The following is a 19199-nucleotide window of genomic DNA, read 5'->3' as shown; positions in this document are numbered from 1 at the left end:
TAAGTCACAATGGCTGAACACTGTCACCTAGCAACAGCTCATTACACTTTTAAAAAATGCAAATATTCTCCCACAAATGCCACACATTTATTCTGGACCAAAATTACCACCCACATAAAACCCAATGACTCTCATTCTAATGGTAACCCAAAAGAACCGGTGTGGGTGGTTTCATTGATAGGCCCAGAATATAATCACAGATTTCTTGTCCTTTCTAACTCGCATGGAATTCTCCAAACTGTGGCAGATAATGACGCTCTAGGGGAGCCTTCTGGATTAAAAAAACAACCGCTTTTGGTTAAAATTTAAAAAGGATGTGTGAAAGAAGATGCTTTTTAAAAGGAAAAACTTTTTCAACCAGAGAAAGATGAACCGCTGGCTCTCACTGGGTGGTTAAACCCATGTCAAGACTGCAGGCGATGGCTCACATGACTGAATGGTCCTCCAGAGGATTTGCACCCAGAAAACTAGCTGTCATAGAAAAGGCTAGGCTAGAGAAGCCTTCTTCCTGACATGCCAGTTTTTAATATGTAGTGGGGCTTTTCTGTTTTCAATGTGAATCCCCCCCTGCAGCCTAAAGTACCACTTCAGCAATCACTAGGCAAGAGCATATGGTTTTAGGAGAGAGAGTCAAAGTCAGGGGTAGCCAACACAGTGCCCTCTGACCATCAGCCATGCTGGGTCAGACTGGTGAGAGTTGGAGGGTCACAGGTTTGCGACCCCTAGTTTAAGGCTACAAAAGAAAGGAAGGTGAGGGAAAACATTCCCATGTTTCCAAGCCAAGGTTGTTTGTCTTGAAGGGCTGGGGCTCAGTGAGAAGGGCTGGCAGATGCTGTGGATTGAAGCTTCCATAATTGTTGACTATTGGCCATGCTGGATGGGACTGGTGAATTTTAATCCACAACTCCTAGAGGGTACCCCATTGGCTAAAGGTAAAGGACCCCTGACAGTTAAGTCCAGTTGCAGACAACTCTGCGGTTGCGGCGCTCATCTCGCTTTACAGGCCGAGGGAGCCGACGTTTGTCCACAGACAGTATTTCCGGGTCATGTGGCCAGCAACACTAAGCCACTTCTGGCGCAACAGAACACCCAAACCAGAGCAGCACACAGAAACACCGTTTACCTTCCCGCTGGAGCAGTACCTATTTATCTACTTGCACTTTGACGTGCTTTCGAACTGCTAGTTGACAGGAGCTGGGACAGAGCAACAGGAGCTCACCCCGTCGTGGGGATTCGAACCGCTGACCTTCTGATTGGCAAGCCCAAGAGGCTCAGTGGTTTAGACCACAGCACAACCCACATCCCATGGCCTAAACCAGGGATGGAGAAACCCATGGTTCTCCAAATGGGCAACCCCAGGCAGTAAAGCCAATAATTAGAGGTGATGGAGTCCAACATCTGGAGGGCCACAGGTTCCCCATCACTGGTCTAAGTGGAAGAGGCTCCACTGGCATGCACGATGACCGAGAATGCAGCCCCGCACAAATGGGGAAGGTAGCCTATCCAGGAGAAGGAAAACTCTAATCCTAAATCTCTGCTGCCTTGCGAGACATCTTCGGGAGAAGAAAAGGTTAAGGAGTAAACCCTACACAAATCCAGAGTGGGACTCCCTAGGATGATTGGATGGTGCCTTGTATGCCTCCTTTTGGCAGCTCCGGAGGCCAAGCTGGTGCCAAACATATTGCTCTGCTTTCCTTTGGGAGGCTGGGGGAGGGGGTGTCTTGTAATCTGGGCAGCCCAGGATCTCCGTAAACACTGGGCAGCTGTCTATCAGCTCCATCTGGTATGCAGGCTGAGACCCTACCTGCCTGCAGACTGTCTCGCCAGAGTGGTGCATGCTCTAGTTGTCTCCCGCTTGGACTACTTCAATGCGCTCTACGTGGGGCTACCTTTGAAGGTGACCCGGAAACTACAACTAATCCAGAATGTGACAGCTAGACTGGTGACTGGGAGTGGCCGGCAAGACCACATAACACTTGAAAGACCTACATTGGCTCCCAGTATGTTTCCGAGCACAATTCAAAGTGTTGGTGCTGACCTTTAAAGCCCTAAATGGCCTTGGTCCAGTATACCTGAAGGAGCGCCTCCCCCCCCCATTGTTCTACCCGGACACTGAGGTCCAGTACCGAGGGCCTTCTCGGTAGTGGCGCCCGCCCTTTGGAACGTCCTCCCATCAGATGTCAAAGAGAAAAACAGCTACCAGATTTTTAGAAGACATCTGAAGGCAGCCCTGTTTAGGGAGGCTTTTAATAATAATAATAATAATAATAATAATAATAATAATAATAATTTATTATTTATATCCCGCCCATCTGGCTGGGTTCCCCCAGCCACTCTGGGCGGCTTCCAACAAAACATTAAAATACAGAAATCAAACATTAAAAGCTTCCCTAAACAGGGCTGCCTTGAGATGCCTTCTAAAGGTCTGGTAATTGTTGTTCTCTTTGACCTCTGGTGGGAGGGCATTCCACAGGGTGGGTGCCACTACCGAGAAGGCCCTCTGCCTGGGTCCCTGTAACTTGGCTTCTCGTAGTGAGGGAACCGCCAGAAGACCCTCGGCGCTGGACCTCAGTGTCCCGGCAGAACGATGGGGGTGGAGACGCTCCTTCAGGTATACTGGACCGAGGCCGTTTTAATGTTTAATAGATTATTTTATCTTCTTTTTCTGTTGGAAGCCACCCAGAGTGGCTGGGGAAACCCAGCCAGATGGGCGGAGTATAAATAATAAATAAATCATTTACATTATTATTATTATTATTATCATTATTATTATTACTGCTGCTGCTGCTACTACTACTACTACTACTACTACTACTACTACTACTACTGTGACCCACAGAGGTCACATCAGTGCTGTAAATGCAGTGATTTGAAGTCACCCCCGGAGGCACACTCCATTGGCTCCTGAGTCAGACAGAGGCCAACAACAACAATATACATTTATCAGGGAGTAAGTTCCATTTGAAGGGACGTGGGTAGCATTGTGGGTTAAACCACAGAGCCTAGGGCTTGCCGATCAGAAGGCTGGCGGGTCGAATCCCTGCAACAGGGTGAGCTCCCGTTGCTCGGTCCCAGCTCCTGCCCACCTAGTAATTCGGAAGCACGTCAAAGTGCAAGTAGATAAATAGGTGCCGCTACAGCGGGAAGGTAAACGGTGTTTCCGTGTGCTGCTCTGGTTCGCCAGAAGCGGCTTAGTCATGCTGGCCACATGACCTGGAAGCTGTACGCCGGCTCCCTCGGCCAATAATGCGAGATGAGCGCCGCAACCCCAGCGTTGTCCGTGACTGGACCTAACAGTCAGGGGTCCATTTACCTTTACCTTTTGAGTTCCATTTGAATTCTGTGGTGACATTGAGTTCAGAGCAGCAACATATAGGATTGCACTGCTAAGGCTACTTTGGTTGCCGCTCGTTGAAAATGATGCAGACAGTTTACAAAGAATTCAGCAGTGAGCAGAAAGAGTTCAGAGCAATGATGACTGAGGGAAGACTGCAGGAACAGCAAATGCTTAGCTTAGGCAAAATAAGATTTAAGGGGGACATGGCAGCAGTTTTCTAGTGTCTAAAGCTTTTCCATTAAAAGGGAAGTGGGCATATACTTGCTGCGGCGATGAAGGTAAGAATCCAAATGGCAGCAAACAATATAGTTAATATTTACAAAGCCCCCCCCCAAAAAAAGTGTTTGTGCACATTATTGTATTATCTTTTCAAGGCCAGGGCCACTTAAAGCTAGCCAGCCAATCGGCCTGCCCAGTAATGAGGCTTGCAAAGGGAGGGGGTTGGAGGAGTATCAATTTGGTACTCTGACTCCATTCTGCCTCATCGTTGGGCCAGCACTGCACATTTTTTAATCCTTTATTCTGGAACAGGCATCCCAGGCATCTGCCCTCCAGATGTTTTGGACTACAATTCCCATCATCCCTGACCACGGGTCCTGTTAGCTAGGGATCACGGGAGTTGTAGGCCAAAACATCTGGAGGGCCGCAGTTTGGGGGTGCCTGTTCTAGAACCTCAGGACAGGGTGTGCCACGTGGGTCTCACATTGCGGCTTTAGCACAAACCCATATATGTTGCTGTAGATCTGAGTAGGAAATAGATCTGGTGGATCCCCTGCCGCTTCCAAAGCCCTGTGGGCTCACATCAGTCGGGGCAGCAGGGTATGGAGGGCAGAGCCTGGCTGATTTTGATCCCTCAGTTGATTTCACTGGGGGAGGGATTAGTTGCAGCAGCTCCAGGCTGGACTAGAGGGGCAGGCTGATTCTGAGTGCCTGTTTCATCCGAGAACCACCAGCAGTAGCTCTTCACCCCTGGGGAGCATCTTTGGACATAGTGATGGTATCTGTGGCAGACATGCCCCTCTCTCTCAGCAGAGAAGCACCCCCTCTGCTTTCCAACCCTCTTCAGGCAAGGGAATTGCAGGCTAGGATTCTGCTTCCTGACTCAAACAGCTCCTCAATAACGCTAACAAGCTCCATAGTATTACACCCATTTTACAGGTGGAGAGACTGAGGAGAGAATGGTACCTTTGCCTGTTTGGGGCAGCGCACAGCTGTACAAATACAGGAAGTCCAGTAAATGAGTAAACTTCTAGAAGCAGGTGTTTACATGGTGCAATTCAACACTCCGACCCAAGGAGCCTACTGCCATTTACTCAAGTGCAGGATCCGACCCACAACTCAGGGATTCTATCTGATAGTCAATAGGCAGTCTCTAGGGCAAAGAGGCTCTTTACGGTTTTGTTTTTGCCGTTTATTAATTTTTCTCCAGGACTAATCAAAAACAAAACATGAAGGGAGAGAGCTAGCCCCCGGCAGCAATCTGGGAAAGATATTGACATTCTCATTAAGACAGGCTTCATTAAACAGCCCCGTCCTCAGTATCAGCGCAGCCTGACGACACATTGTCTCCAGCTAATTATCTTCTGCTGGCAAAAGGAATTGCACAATTCTTCAACATCGCTAAAAAAGGAAAAGTCTGCCTTGCCAACATTGATCTTTTGTTTCCTTTCCTTATTGGCATCCATTGAATTGTATCTCTGACTGGCTCCCCCCCTCCCCACGCTCCCCCCTGCTCTTCCTTTTTAAAACTTTATGTGAAGAAACCAGCCATTGGGGATCAGGATGTAGGGAGGAGAGATTCTTCCAGACTGTTAGTATTTTGGGTTGGGGTTCAGTCACATACCAGCAAATTCACATTGCATAATTATAGCAGATTGGGAAGTTTTGTGCAACAATCCTGCCTCTCCAAAACACTGGGAGTTTTTCTCTGATAAAGGGAAATGACAGGAAATAGTGCGATAGCAGATTCAGGTAGCAGGTGCTTTGACGCAATATCATCTCTCCTCCCTGCAAACGAATCAGGATGGACACTCAACAAACAAACAGGTTGTCTGGAAGTGCCCTTTGTCTCACAACAATGCACCTCCAAGACTCCAGGCTCTGTATGCTCAAGAAAGTGAGCACAAAACAAGGCAGTTGGTAGCGGTGGTGGAAGAGGAATATGAAACGTAGCATGCTGTCAGATTCGGTTCTGCTCATGTTGAAGGAGGAGGGGAAGACAAGCATGGTCTCTCACTGGCCTGCGGATGTTAGGAGGCTTCCTCACCAGCTTCTCTGAAGTCCTGCCTTGGGCAAGAGCCAGGTGATTCACACAGCCACTGCCAGGCTTGAGTCCCAGCTCTTCATTTAGAACAAACCCAGGGCATTCTTGGAAAGGATTGATCTCCTGCTGTTACCGCAAGCAGTTGTTGACCCGCCACCCTAGCTGTGAAGCCTGGTCAGCTCTTGGGTGCTGGGGAACAGGAGCAATCTTGCTGAATGAAAAATGGGCAAAAAAAGAGAAAGCAATGTGGTATCTGAATTGGGGAAGAGTTGTAACTCGGTGCTTTGCCTTCAGAAGGCCCCTGATTCAATCCTTGGCACCTCCAGATAGGCCTGGAACCCTGGGGAATGCTGCACATAACATCAGTGATGGTGCTGAAGCTCATGACATTGAGAAAAGAGTGCAGAAGCCAATTCCCTGTTCAGAAAGCCCAAGCCTGTTAAGAGCCAATCCAAGCCTCCTTTGACTCTTGATGAGCTAGTATGCATAGCTGCCAAGTCTCCCGTTTTCCCCGGGAAATCCCCATTTTTCCAGCTGTTCCTAGCTGGAAAAAATGGGTTTTTTTTGTTTTTCCCTGGTTTATTCTGGCGCGGCGGCCATTTTGGAACTGGGCGGAGCATGCTCAGAAGTGACTTTTGATGCTGCTCTGCCCAGTTCCAAAATGGCTGCAGTGCGACTTCTGGCATGGCGGCCATTTTGGAACTGGGCAAAGCAGCATCAAAAGTCACTTCTGAGCATGCTCCGCCCAGTTCCAAAATGGCGGCAGCGCTACTTCCAGTCTGCTATTTCCGGCCCGGACCCTTATTTCTCTGACAGCAAATTGGCAGGTATGCTAGCATGGTCACAGCCTTCTCCAGCCTGGAAGCTTCCCATTGGTTGTCTCCGATGGCCCATGGCCCACCCTCATGAAGCAGGGGCAGGGGAGGCTGCTGGAAGCAGCAGAGGCCTCATCTTTAAACCCTGGATTCTTGTGTGGGTCATCCATTACCACCTGGGAGTATGGAAAATGTAGTTCCCAAAGCTTCCACACTCAAAACAGGAAGCAAGCAAGCAAGCTGCAAATCTGTAGGCTATGTACCCAACTGAAAAAGCATTACTAAAACATTTCCTCCCAATGCTCATAAGCGCTGGTTTCTGAGCCCCACAAGCATCTTGTTTTCCAGAGCCAAATTCTGTCCTCTAATCAGAAACATGCCAGTAAGCACACCCTAGTTCAAGGTTGGGACCTGTGACCCTCCAGATGTTGTCAGACTCCAACTGACAATATCAATGACTATTGTCCTGGATCTCACGGGAGGATGAAGAACACAAACTTGGAGCTTGAATCAGCATGGTGCAGGGGCAAAATAGGGTTCAAATAGGGTATGCACAGTTAAGCAAACTAACAAGTGACGTGCCCGCTTGGGTGCCATTATATGGAAATGGGGCAAGCACAACTTCACCAAGTTGAGCTGTCGTCTGAACTGGGCAAGTAAACAGGAACTCCTTCTGAAGCACTGAACCTGAGCTGTCTGCTCACGCCTACACTGGTGTCCCTGTGACCTAGGCGATGGAGGAAGTGACCACAGCAGCTCTGAACCAGACTGAGCAGCAGACTCCTCCTGGGAGGATGGGCTAGAGGTGGGCTCCAGTAGCACCATGATTGGAAGCATGGCTGGCAAAGGAGCTGGGAGAGAAGTTGTCACAGTGCACCTGGGTGGTGTCGGGGGGGGGGGCAGAGTGCTGGGGGGCTATGCCACTGAGACCCTCCCCAGGATCTGACTCCTCACCTGTAACTCTCTCCCAGCAGGGATTCTTCTGTCTCTTGAGGCCCTGATGCAAACCACCCCAATCCACTGGGCCTCTCTCTGGGTCATCAAGAGGCAGCTCCTCCAACTCCCCCTCCCTCCCCCCCCCAAGTCCTGGTCTGACCACCCACGATGACTCCTTGGGACTCATGACAACCATTGGATGTGCTGGCTGGGTGAGTGGGAGTTTAACATCCCTGCCCTAGCACATTATTGGGGTGTGTGGAGGTTCCGGCAGCCACAGCAATAGGCATCTTCTTATGTTCCTGGCCATGGATCACATTCTCCTCATTCTTGCACCTTCAATCAACAGCTTAAAAGGTTTTTTTTTAAAGTACTATATAGATTCCTGAAGAATAATTCCAGCAGCAACTACTAAAGACAGTAGCTAAAAATGGAATCTCCCCGTACAGACCTGCAACACCTCTGATGACGAAAAGGGGAGCAAACAGCAGGGAGTGGCCACTTATACTGAGCTCCATGTGCACTCTGTACTAATAAATAAATAAATATTCTACACTACCAAGGAAACTGAACTAAGTGGCCTAATTTATGTAAATTAAATGTGCCTATTTTTGCATAACTGATTCTTTTTCTGATTGTCATAGGGGTAGGGAAGGAGGTATGAAGGGCACTGAAGCCCACCCCCGAATACTGATAATATTAGGGCCCTTTGGGGGGGGTGTCCTTGTTTAGCAAGCTAGGATGGAGAAGCATTAAGGAATAAGGTCCACTGTGGCTTGCACTAAACTATTGTTTACTGTTATGTGAGGAAGAGGCCAAAGAAGAGCTAAACTGAAGAGCCTGGTTCAGACAAAACAGTTCCAGCTCCCGTGAATGTTAGTGCTGTGAGCCGAGAATGAGTTTTGGGTCCAAAGACACACACACACACCCCACACACACAGCTTCTGCTTGCCTCTCTCTTTCATGTGCCAGTTACAGGCACCAGCTCTAGTTAGTAGAAGCCACGGTTTCCCATTATGCCCAAAACAGAGAACTGTGGCTTGATACCTATTTACCACCCAAAATCTTAAACCACACTTTGTATGTGGTTTAAGATCCTGGATAGTAAACTGACATTAAACCACAGTTCCCGATTTCAGCAGAAATGAGCCTCAAAGAGAAATGAGTCCTGATCATTGCCCGTCCTTGCTGGGGCTCAGCATAATCTGGAGTCACTCCTGCTATGAAGAGTGGCCTTCATGACGGACACTTCTGGCAAATGTTGCCCATGGTGTGTCCATTTCAAGGCACTGTTCACGATAAGCAGCACACATGGTGTAAATGATTGTGTAATAAACAAATCAAGGATATATGAATGAATCCTTGCTTCGCTTTAATTTCCTCAGGTGGTTCATTTTGCTTGTGGAGGAACCTTCAAACTTGCTCTGAATCCAGGTTAGAACCACCTCCAAGGAATTTTGCTCCTCCCAGAGAAATTCTTTTGGCTCCCTCAAAAGTATCTCAAGATGCATTGACCGATGAAGGATCGCCATAATTTCTTTCAGCTTTTTTTAAGGCAGATTCTCTGTAGCGATTGCACCTAATTACCAGGCATTTCACCTCAAAATTACCCGTTTCACAACAGCCTTGAGGTCTGGAATAACTGGTTATGGGATGGAAGGCAACCACATCACATTGAGAGTTAATGGTGGTGGGGAGGCTATAGCTCAGTGGTAAAGCACCTCCTAGGCATACAGAAGGTCTCGTGTTCAATCTCTGGCATCTCCTGCCTGAGACCCTCAACAGCCACTGCCAGTCAGTGCTGACTGTGCTAGATGAATCAGTACTGCATTGGGTAATATAAGGCAGCTTCCAACATACCTGTAGTGACAAATTTTGTACTTACCATGACAGAGATGTGAAGGATCCTTAGCTCTTCTTCTGCCGATTCGCTCTGAGGTTCTTCTGTGGGTTCCAAACCGGGCAGGTTGGGCGTGCCATCTTGGTGGTGGATATGGAAGAGGAGTGTGCCATTTTCCAGCCATTGCTGCCTCCAGCGCACCAATGGGATGTCTTCAGTGTTGCCTGAGATCTCTGCGGATGAAGGAAGAAGACCAATACAGCCAGGGAATGCAGCACAAACCCTCTTCCATGCTTTTGCATGACTAGAACATAGCCTACTGTCTTGTCTGCCTCTGGTCATGCCCACTTTTGCTCTGGTGATTGACAGGGGAAGGTGGCTCTCGGGCTGAAAAAGGTTCCTCACCCCTGATGTAAAGGGATGGATATGACCAGGGCTATCTAGTACCAGATGCTTCAGGATGAAGGATGCACATGTAAAATTGTAAGTGTGTATGTGTAATCACATCCATGCTAACTTGTCTTTGAGATCAGGGCAGCTCTTTGAGGTTTTCCAGGTCAAGATTGCTGAAGGACTGGATTATGGTTTAACAAAGCAGCATAACCTGTTTATACGCAGATTTTGATTGGCTGGCTGAGTGTCATATGGACTTTGACTGACACTTGAATTCATGAACCAAGCTGATGCTTCATTTCTTTCCCTCAAGTGACTTGTTAGAAGTCAGCTACGTTTCCTCCAGCCCTCAATTCCTACTTTAAAAATAACACACACACACCCTGTCTTCTATCCTGCCAAATCCTCTTGCCTCAAAATCCTCTCAGATAAGTGCCTCGCTTTTGAGGCACTTTGTAAATAATAAATATTATGATCTGTTTTGCCTTTTCCTCACTTTGCTGTGTTAGGCATTTCTCCCTCCAGGTTCTGATCCTCCAGCAACCAAGCCATTTCTCACAAGGAGGGCGGACTTCTCTGGTTCATCATTGGGCCAGCTTTGAGGCCCACAGTGTGCCTTCAAAGGATTTAACCCAGTGAGCCACTTATGCAGCTCAGGCCCAAGGCAGGAGCTGCGACAAGATTAGCCTCAACAGCCTCTGGAAAGGTTTGAAGATACTCCCTTTCCCACAGGTTACGTTTGCTCACTAGTCTGAGTGATCATCCAGCTGCCTACCACATTAGCTCCACTCAGGGGCACGTTGCAAACATGCTTATCTGTTCCGGGGTGATGTTGATTCTGGAGCAGATGCTACTGATTAGTTATTATTGTTGATCTGTGCTTCAAAAATGTACTTCATTTCAGCCTGTTTTGTTTGTGTATTTCAGTATTCATTTTATTTTGCATGCTTTGTGTTGTGAGCCACCCAATATCCCTGTCTTAGAGAAAGGGCAAGGTATAAAAACTACACAGTGACTAAGTAAGCAACTAGACGTGGTGCTCAGCTGCAAATGAGCTTCAATCTTCACCCTTGCTTTGCACCCCTTTGCCTTTGCTCAGGACTACACAGGGGCAGGGGCTGGGTCTGCTGCTTCATCTACCTGTCTTATTGTTTCTACCATTGGGACCCCTTGGCATAGACTATTATCATCTTGCTTATTTAATCCTGGTTCGTGATATGAGCTAATGGGCCAGGAGCAATTTTGCTTTTACATGCCTGCCTGTGTTCGTGGCGTGGAAAGGTAACATAACCATTCCCTTAGCTCTGAAACAGGACTCAATTATATTGTAACTTGCCGTAGGATCCTATTATGAAGCGCAGGTTAAAAAGTTCCTTCCTAAAGAAAAATAACAACTAAGTTTTGCAAGTTTCATAATGCAGCTTCAGAAGTGCACATTTTGTCTTCCCAGATACAGCCAGGCCCCAGCTATTTCAGCCCCTTCCACGGGGCAGGATTGGACAATGTGGCACCCTCCCAGGTGTTTTGGACCACAGTGCCTATCAACCCCAGCCAACATGGCTAACTGTCGGGGTGATGCGAATTGTAGACCACATTGGCTGCTAGAATAGTAGAAGGTTTTTAAAGAAGAGATCAACTCTAGGATGGTTTATAATAGTGCCCAAGTCCACCGGATGCAATCCGATGATGGGCACTCACGGAAAACAGGAGGCAGAATTACTCCCCTCAGGTCCTACTGGATAACTCTCCCCTCACCCATCAGTTTCCTCCATGCGTGGCACATTGCTGTTCCTCTGAGCATGCAACAACTCAGAAGGGCCACAAAAGGACAGCTAAGTCCTTCTCATATCTTACTGTCAGCATCTTTCAGCTTGTCATTCCTCAGGGTCCCGGCTCACCACAGGCTAACTTTCAGCAGAAGCAAGAGTAGAGCCACCCACAGAGGCCTCTAGGGCAAAGCCAGAAGCAGATGTGACTCAGCTGAACCACAGTGCACACTCAGAAGGAAAGCAGTGCACCAAAGGCAAAGGCAGCTGGGAGGGAGAGAGAGGAGAGGGACAGAAGGATTGTAGTTTGATCCAATGGGAGTTACTTCCCATACTGCACTTTGTGAGGACTGCGCCTCTTTCCTCTCCATCTTTCCTTCCTCAGAGGACCATGATGCTTAGCATCTGCTGCCCTTCTGACTGCCGAACCAGCTGGGAGCCTAGAAAGGCCATTGTTCATTAGGTGCTAAGGTATTGGCCACATCTGATGCCACCATACGCTGTATTCTGAAGGGTAACGAGTGTTTCCCCTTACTGTTATTAACCCCTGGCTCCAGATGGCTATTTTTTAAATCTAGGTGTTAGAAGTTAATGCCAAAGTTAATGGCTTCCCAACCAAGGCCTTAATGGGAGCCACACAGGGGAACCAAGCCCACCATCAATACCTTTCAAACTCTGAACCTGAAATCTGTGCTTTTTCAGCTCTTTCCCTTCTTGGCTCTAAATCTGGTATCCCATCATATAGATTCATGAGCTGTATCCTTTGCTCAGGGTAATGCAACAAATTCCCTATCACATAATTTAACATGCCAAGGACTTGTATCCCTGGCCCTTCCCTATTGAAGGTAATGTGTGCAGGCAGAACTAGGCTAAAGCTGATAGTCCTTTTCAAGGTCATAATCAATGTGGCAGGAGTGAATGGTTGCCCCTCCTGCAAAACTAACAAGGCTTAAGGTGGGTGTACTGCAGAAGGGCTTCTATGCCCCAGTTGCTGAGATCTGGATGCTATTAAGATGGATCTTAGTCCTGGACACAATCCTTCAGGAATTTTCTCTTCTGCAAACTGAAGAGAAATGAGCAGGATAATCTCAAAGACAGCTAATTCCATGCCAGTCCAGCTATGTGGCCATATAAGCGATTGTGTGTGGGGGGGGGGGATACGTGGAAAGGGCTTGTGTAACCAAACTGGCCCTCACTGTCAGATTCCAAGCAAATGACTGACTGGCTTAATTCTGAATTAAATGTCCAGCCAAGCTCCTCTATTTTTAAGAGCTATTCTTGTTACACCTTGGGCTCCTTTGGAAGGAAGGGCAAGATAATAAATAAACGATGCTTGTTTTTCAAAACTGATAAAAAGAAAGGAATATAATTTAAGATATCAAATACTATTTGCATGAACACAATTATACACATAAAACATCTAATGATTTGCAACAAAAACTAGCCTGTACAAAGGAGGCCTTGCAACATGATGTTGCAGTACGGAGAGATATGAAAACTGGAGAACACTGCAAATTAGCTGAGTTTAAATCTACAAGCAAGAGCCTTATTTATTTTTATTTTTTATTATTCAAGTGATTGAGGCTAATCTAGCCATAATCTATATAAATAGGTGATTGGTATTAAGGGGAGGGCTGTATATTTTGTCATTCAGCTTGTGATCACTTTTTCTTTGTGCATATAACAGCAAATCATGCCATTCATCATTTCTATTGGATTTTTAGTGAGCAAAGGTATTTGCTATCCTTATGCAATTTATGTTCACACCATTATAGAAGATTGAGATTGAGCCTAAATCCATGTCAACGAAGCCTTGTCACCCAGCGGAGTGGTGTGCAAGTTCAATATTTTCATCCTGTTGCCTAAAAATTGAATTGATATAATGATCCAAGCATGATGGGAGATGCTCTGAATCTTCTACATTGTTAAATGTAGTGCAGTCAAAAACAAAACAGAAAACAAAACCCCACGACATGTTGATCATTAAAAATAATTGATGTGAACTAAACAGCAGTATTATTGCATTTATATATGCATAAATCAGTCTCTTTATAATCTATTTTAGCAAATTAGTAATGCTGGATTAATTATTAAGCTGAGGGGGGGCTCACTCAAACTGGCCCCTCTGCGTGCAACAAAATGACCAGAGAATAAGGCTGTCCGGCTGTCCAGCAAGCAGACAGTCCTGTTCTCAGTGCCAGGCTCCTCTGAGGAAGAAACTACAGTGCTACCTCGGTTTGCGAATGAAATCTGTTCTGCGGAGGCGTTCGCTCGCTGAAGGCACACTTCTGTGTGTGTGCGAAGCACCGATAGAGCGCTTCTGCACACACACACGCTGCGCAGATCGCTTCTGGGCATGCACGAGCTGCGCAGATCGCGTCTGCGCATCCAAAGCCGCGGAACCTGGATGTAAACACTTCCGGGTCCGCGGCGTTCGTAAATGGAGGTTTTCATAAATGGAGGTAGGCATAAACCGAGGTTCCACTGTAAACTAAACTTTGCCTAGATATTGGTGTTACTTTCCTCTACCAGCAGCAGCCATAGCAGGTACCACTCCAAGCAGGGGGAAAGCAGTCAGGACTAGACAGCTTGTCCTCTCCCCCGTGGTTGATTTTCAGCTCGGATTCACCCCAAGGTGCTTTATCACTGATGGAGACCTATGGGGGTATCTGTATCTTTCAAGAGATTAATAAAAGAGCCTAAGAGAGACAAGATGAGCAGAAAAATAACAGAGCGCGGAACATTAAAACTTAACCACCCTAATTGCCCATGACAACAAGAAAAAAACACCCTTCACTACGGAGGGGAGTGTGTCATTCCCAGGGCCACCTTCACCACACAAGTCAGCTAGGATGTTTGTATCGAGGTAATTAATATCTGTTAAAGGCAGACAGTCAAGGTAATGGCCATCTATTCTAAACCATCTGCCAGGCACTTGGCATGACATCTGAACATATTTGTGAAGGCGAGGTTAAACGGACAATTGTGGTGGGACGGAGGGGGGGATGCATTATAGAGATGAGAAGGACTTAAACCTCAGTCCATGCCTGCAGGCTAATTTGTTTAAGTGCTCATTATGGCAACGGCCAAGAGGGCAATGGGAATCAGATATTATTTTAGCAAATTCAGGCTTGCTGCATGAAAATAAGACGGCTGGTTGTTCATCATCTATCCAGAGGGAGAACACTTAGCTAAAAGCTGGCTTTTGCTCCAGCATTCATTTGCCTCTATGTGAAAAGTAAGACACTGCTGCTATTTTGGAATAACCATTGCTAGTCTTGTCCTCCATGAATTTGTGTAGTTGTGTAATTTGGTGGCTATCGCATCTTGTGGTGGTGAATTCTATAGTTTAACTATACGCTGTGTGAAGAAGACTTCCTTTTCTCTGACTTGAATTTCCCACCATTCAGGTTCATTGGGTGACCCCCCCCAGGCTCTAGTACTGCAGAAGGGAGGAAAGCCCCAATTGTTGTAACCTTCCCTCACAGGGGAATTGCTCCGAACCCTTATTTGGTTTGCCCTTTTCTTCACTTTTTCCAGCTGAGAAGTATTATTATTTTGAAGTGTGGCAACCAGAACCTGTAGCCAGTAGTCTTAAATGTGGCCATCTATAAAGCATAGCTGTCAAGTTCTCCCTTTTTAAAAGAGAAATTCCCTTATGCTGAATAGGCTTCCTCGCGAGAAAAGGGAAAACTTGACAGCTATGCTATACAGATACAATTATAGTTTTATTTTGAATGTGGCGTTGGCCTTTTTCATAGCTGCCACACACCAGGCATCTATTTTCATTGAGCTTTCTGCCACAATTCCAAGATCTTTCTTTCCTGGTCAGCCATCACCAGCTCAGACTCCATTAGTGTAAACACAAGGTTGGGATTTTTAGCAATCTCAATCTCCCTAAATCCAGACCATTTATGATCAAGTTAAAAAGTACATGCTCTAACAATGATCCTTGGAGGGCTCCACTGCTTACCTCCCTCTATTGTGGGACCTGTCCATTTATTTCCATTCTCCTGCTCTTTTTTCAGCTACCAAGCCACCAGGCTCTTCTTCTCCCATGCCTGTAAATTTACTCAGGAAGATTTGATGTAGGGCTTTGTCAAAACCTCTTTGAAAGTCCAAATATACAATGGTTGGATTATTTTCATTCTGTCTTTTGGCGCCCCTTATATTGCCAAAGTTGGTGTTCCTTTTTGTTCTCCAAATTTGAGCAAGACTTCAGTTTTCTGAAGGAAGCCTTCCTGCATCTATTACTTTCCTTGCCTGTGGCTTGTTAAACACACTGGCAGGGTGGGGACTTTCCTGACCTGCTATATACATTCTAGCTGAGCTTCTTATATTGTGGTTTTGAATAACTCCCTTGTGATGTGGAGAGATTTGACCCTCTTTCCCTTTCAACTTCCTTAAACCAGGCTCCTTGTTTTTGATAGGTTTCATCTTCTGTAGTCCTGGCAATTGTACATCAAATTCACTCTATATAGCACTGTGCTCATTGTTTCCAATTAGTCTGGCAACACATCATGCACCAGATTCTAGGCACCACTTAGGATTAAGTCCAGGGCAGGATGACTCCCCTCTGGCTGGTTCCATGATCAGTTGTTCTAAGGCACAGTTGTTTAGCGTATTTAGAAATTTTATTTCAGCAGAAATCACCTATTATTACAACATTTTCTCCTTTCAGCGCCTCCCTGATTTTCATTCTTCATCTCAGTATCACCCTGAACATTTCAGTGGAAGGGGATGGAAACTCAAGATCTATCATGAGCGTTCACAGATGTACAAAAATAAAAATCTGCCCTCACAAACAACCACACAGCATCCACTCAGAACTCAAACACTGCAAAGTGACATTCCAAAGTCCTTTTTTAAAAAAAAGAAAAAATTATTTTGTTTATGCGATTTCAACATTGTATGCCACAAGCACCTATTTCCTCCAAATTGACTCCACCCGCAGAGTTACAGCATAGAAGCTTTTTAATACACCAGCATGCCAAATAAAAAGAAAGATGGAAAGAAGACCTGGCTGAGTGCAGCTCGTTAATTTATCTTTCCTGAAGGGAGGGAGGGAGGGAGGATCTGTCAAGGGTCCAGAGACCAGCAATGCTGAGAGACTGATCAGTATAAAGGACTTTGGGGTCTAATCAAGCATGTTTCAGAGTTACAAGAATTGGATAAAGTCATAAATCTGTCCACGGCTCAAGGAAATGGGGGCAATTAAGCCTGCAGGTGTTTATAATTGTCAAATTGATGATCTATATAAATCAGCAAGGTCTTGAATGTGGCAGGCTTAGTACGGCTGGGAAACTGGCTTCTTCCAAGAGGCTCTGAAGCAGCAGGAGGTCACTCGCCTGTGGAAAGCAAAGCACTGAGAGAAATCCGTTTCACCTTCATTGAGCCGCTTCCTTCTGCATTCATCGTAATCAGTCTCTCAGCAGCAAGTTATGTCAGAGACTTCCAAGTAATTGGCACAAAGAGATGACAGATGTCTCTCTTAGTGGTTACAGTTAGACATGCCCTGAATATTTGTGATTTCCGATGTCCAGTGTGGAAAGCCCCACCTTTGTTGTGGTGGATAAGTGTTTTGAAGAGGCAGCAAGTTTAAGTTAGTGATGCAATGAAAATGTGCAATGAAAATGTATTGGCAGGATGCACAATTAAGGGCCCAAGCACAGGTGCTTACGGTCTGCTCAGTTGACTTAATTGTGTATGCCATTCAACATGGAAATTTTCAACGGGCAAAATGATGCCCATTTATATTTACTGGATAATAACAATGGATAATAACAATGCACATGTGATGTAAGGAACAATGATTTAGAGCTACATTAGGATAATGGCCAATCTATTTTTGTGGATACATGTCCCAAACGTATGTGCATGCATGCAAGAAAGCTATCTATCTATCTATTTAGCTATCATAATCTATCTATCTATCTATCTATCTATTTATTTATTTATTTATCTATCTCTCTGACAGGTTTTCCATTATTTCCTGCCTCCCTAGATTTCAGAGCCAGGACATGTTGCATTCCACATTGGCCTGATTGCCATGAGAACGATTTCCCAATCAAAACGTTTCTTTTGAGAATATTGAATGTACATGGCTGCAACCTTGCAGATGAGCACAAAAGGTTAACAGCCTACTGGACAATATGTACCTAGACACAGGACAATGTGAGATCCCTGTGTCATAGGCTGTAGGCTGGGAAGGAATTATTATTTGCTCCAGACATGTGGCTGAGTGGCCACTTGCAAGGCTGCATTAATGACTGAGAAAAAGCCGGAATTGAGAAAGGGCCATAGCTCAATGGAAGATTTCTGACAACAGGCCAAGAAATTACCTCTGAGACCTTGGCAAATCACTACCAGTAGAAGCAATAGACAGCGCTAGATTTTATGAGGCAATATAAGGCAGCTTCTTGTATCCTGAAGTATGACAGAGGGTTACAAAATTAGGAGTGGTATGAAGAGTGTGACTGGAGAGAAATCTTTCCTCTATCTCTCGTTGATCAACACTAGACCTGAAAATCACCCAGTGAAGCAGTAGACTCAAGCAATGTACTAGGACACTTTTATGTAGTATTTGCAAATCTGACCCACAAAAAAGATTACTAACCTGCCTGCCCATGCATATCAAAGTTCGTCGTAAGAAAGAAAGTTTCCTCCCATTTACAAAATGCTCCCACTTCAAAAAGGCAATCAGATAAATGTTTGCTTCCAAGCTTGACCCAGCAAGGTCTTACTCACCAGGCCAGGGCTTGGCTTGGCTTGGCACCACTGGCACCAACTCCAGGGGGCCCTGGGTGCCAGGGCACCCAGAAACAATTCACTGTGGGTGCCCAGCCTCCGCCCACTGCTGCCCACTGCTTTACTTCCAGCTCTTTGGCACCTCTGTGGCAACTGGGCCGGGGCCTCCATCCCCACCACGGGGCCTCTGTTGGGGCCCGTTGCTACCACAGAAGCACAAAATCGGTGCTGGAGAGCAGCGGTGGCATGAGACATGGCATTATGTCATGATGTCACGTCTCATGTGCACCGCTGGGCACCCACAGGCTGGGGCCCAAGTTGGCACCTCTGACTGGAACTCACTGCCTATGCTCCAACATTTCTCCAATGAAAATAGAGAATCCTTTTCCATATCCTCCAACACCTCTCCATTGAAAATAGGGATGTCCTAAGGGAAAGCAGGACATTCCGGGATCAAGTCAGAAACCAGGATGGCTTCTGTAAATCCAGGACTGTCCCTGGAAAATAGGGGCACTTGGAGAGTCTGCAGTGGTGAGGCATGCTTTTGTGTTGGCTGCCAGAGCGACTCAGAAAGGTTAAGAGGCTACCCATGCATTTTCTTATTTCCCAACCTGGAACATCCCAAGGGAAATATTAAAGGCATCCCCATCCTGCTGCTCTGTGTCATGACACCAGAGGACCCACTCAGGACGGAACTGCAAGACACACAGCAAATACAGGACTCCCCAACTCATGCTTGCCAAATAGGCAGGCCTGAACATGGGTACTAGTCACACTGGGATCCAATGAACAGTGTGTGTGAGTGTGCATGTTCGTGTTTTCCCAAGCCACTCAGCACTCTTCTGGTTTCAAAGATAAGGTTTGTGATTGGGGTCTCTCCCACAAACGCATGCCTGACCCATTCCACACACAAAAATGGTAATAGCAACTACTTATTTCCACTTGCTGGAACAGTATGCCAAATTAACAACACAGCTCGGGAAGCCTTCTGACCAATCAAATCTAAGCAACGAAAGTTTATAAAGACTCTGAGCTTGTTAGATTAAAGGCCCCAAACAGCAGAGGTCATTAGTGCTCTATGAAAGTCTGTGCTTCCATAAAC

At 46.3% G+C, this 19199-nt stretch overlaps 1 protein-coding gene across 2 annotated transcripts in view; it reads right to left on the bottom strand.

The window, feature by feature from the left end:
- The window catches only part of ASTN1 (astrotactin 1), a 207507-nt gene that overhangs the window by 128163 nt on the left and 60145 nt on the right, over positions 1-19199 (bottom strand). For both annotated transcript variants that reach the window (XM_035123692.3, XM_088673677.1), the window contains exon 2: positions 9237-9424. In XM_035123692.3, the coding sequence (XP_034979583.3) occupies positions 9237-9424 (188 nt within the window). The remainder of the gene's footprint in view (positions 1-9236; positions 9425-19199) is intronic.

The sequence above is a fragment of the Zootoca vivipara genome, chromosome 7 (genome assembly GCF_965207765.1).
Source record: "Zootoca vivipara chromosome 7, rZooViv2.hap1.1, whole genome shotgun sequence".
In the NCBI taxonomy this organism is placed as follows: Eukaryota; Metazoa; Chordata; class Lepidosauria; order Squamata; family Lacertidae; genus Zootoca; species Zootoca vivipara.
Note: the sequence above shows the minus strand (reverse complement) of the source record. Positions and strands in the feature narration are given on the sequence as shown.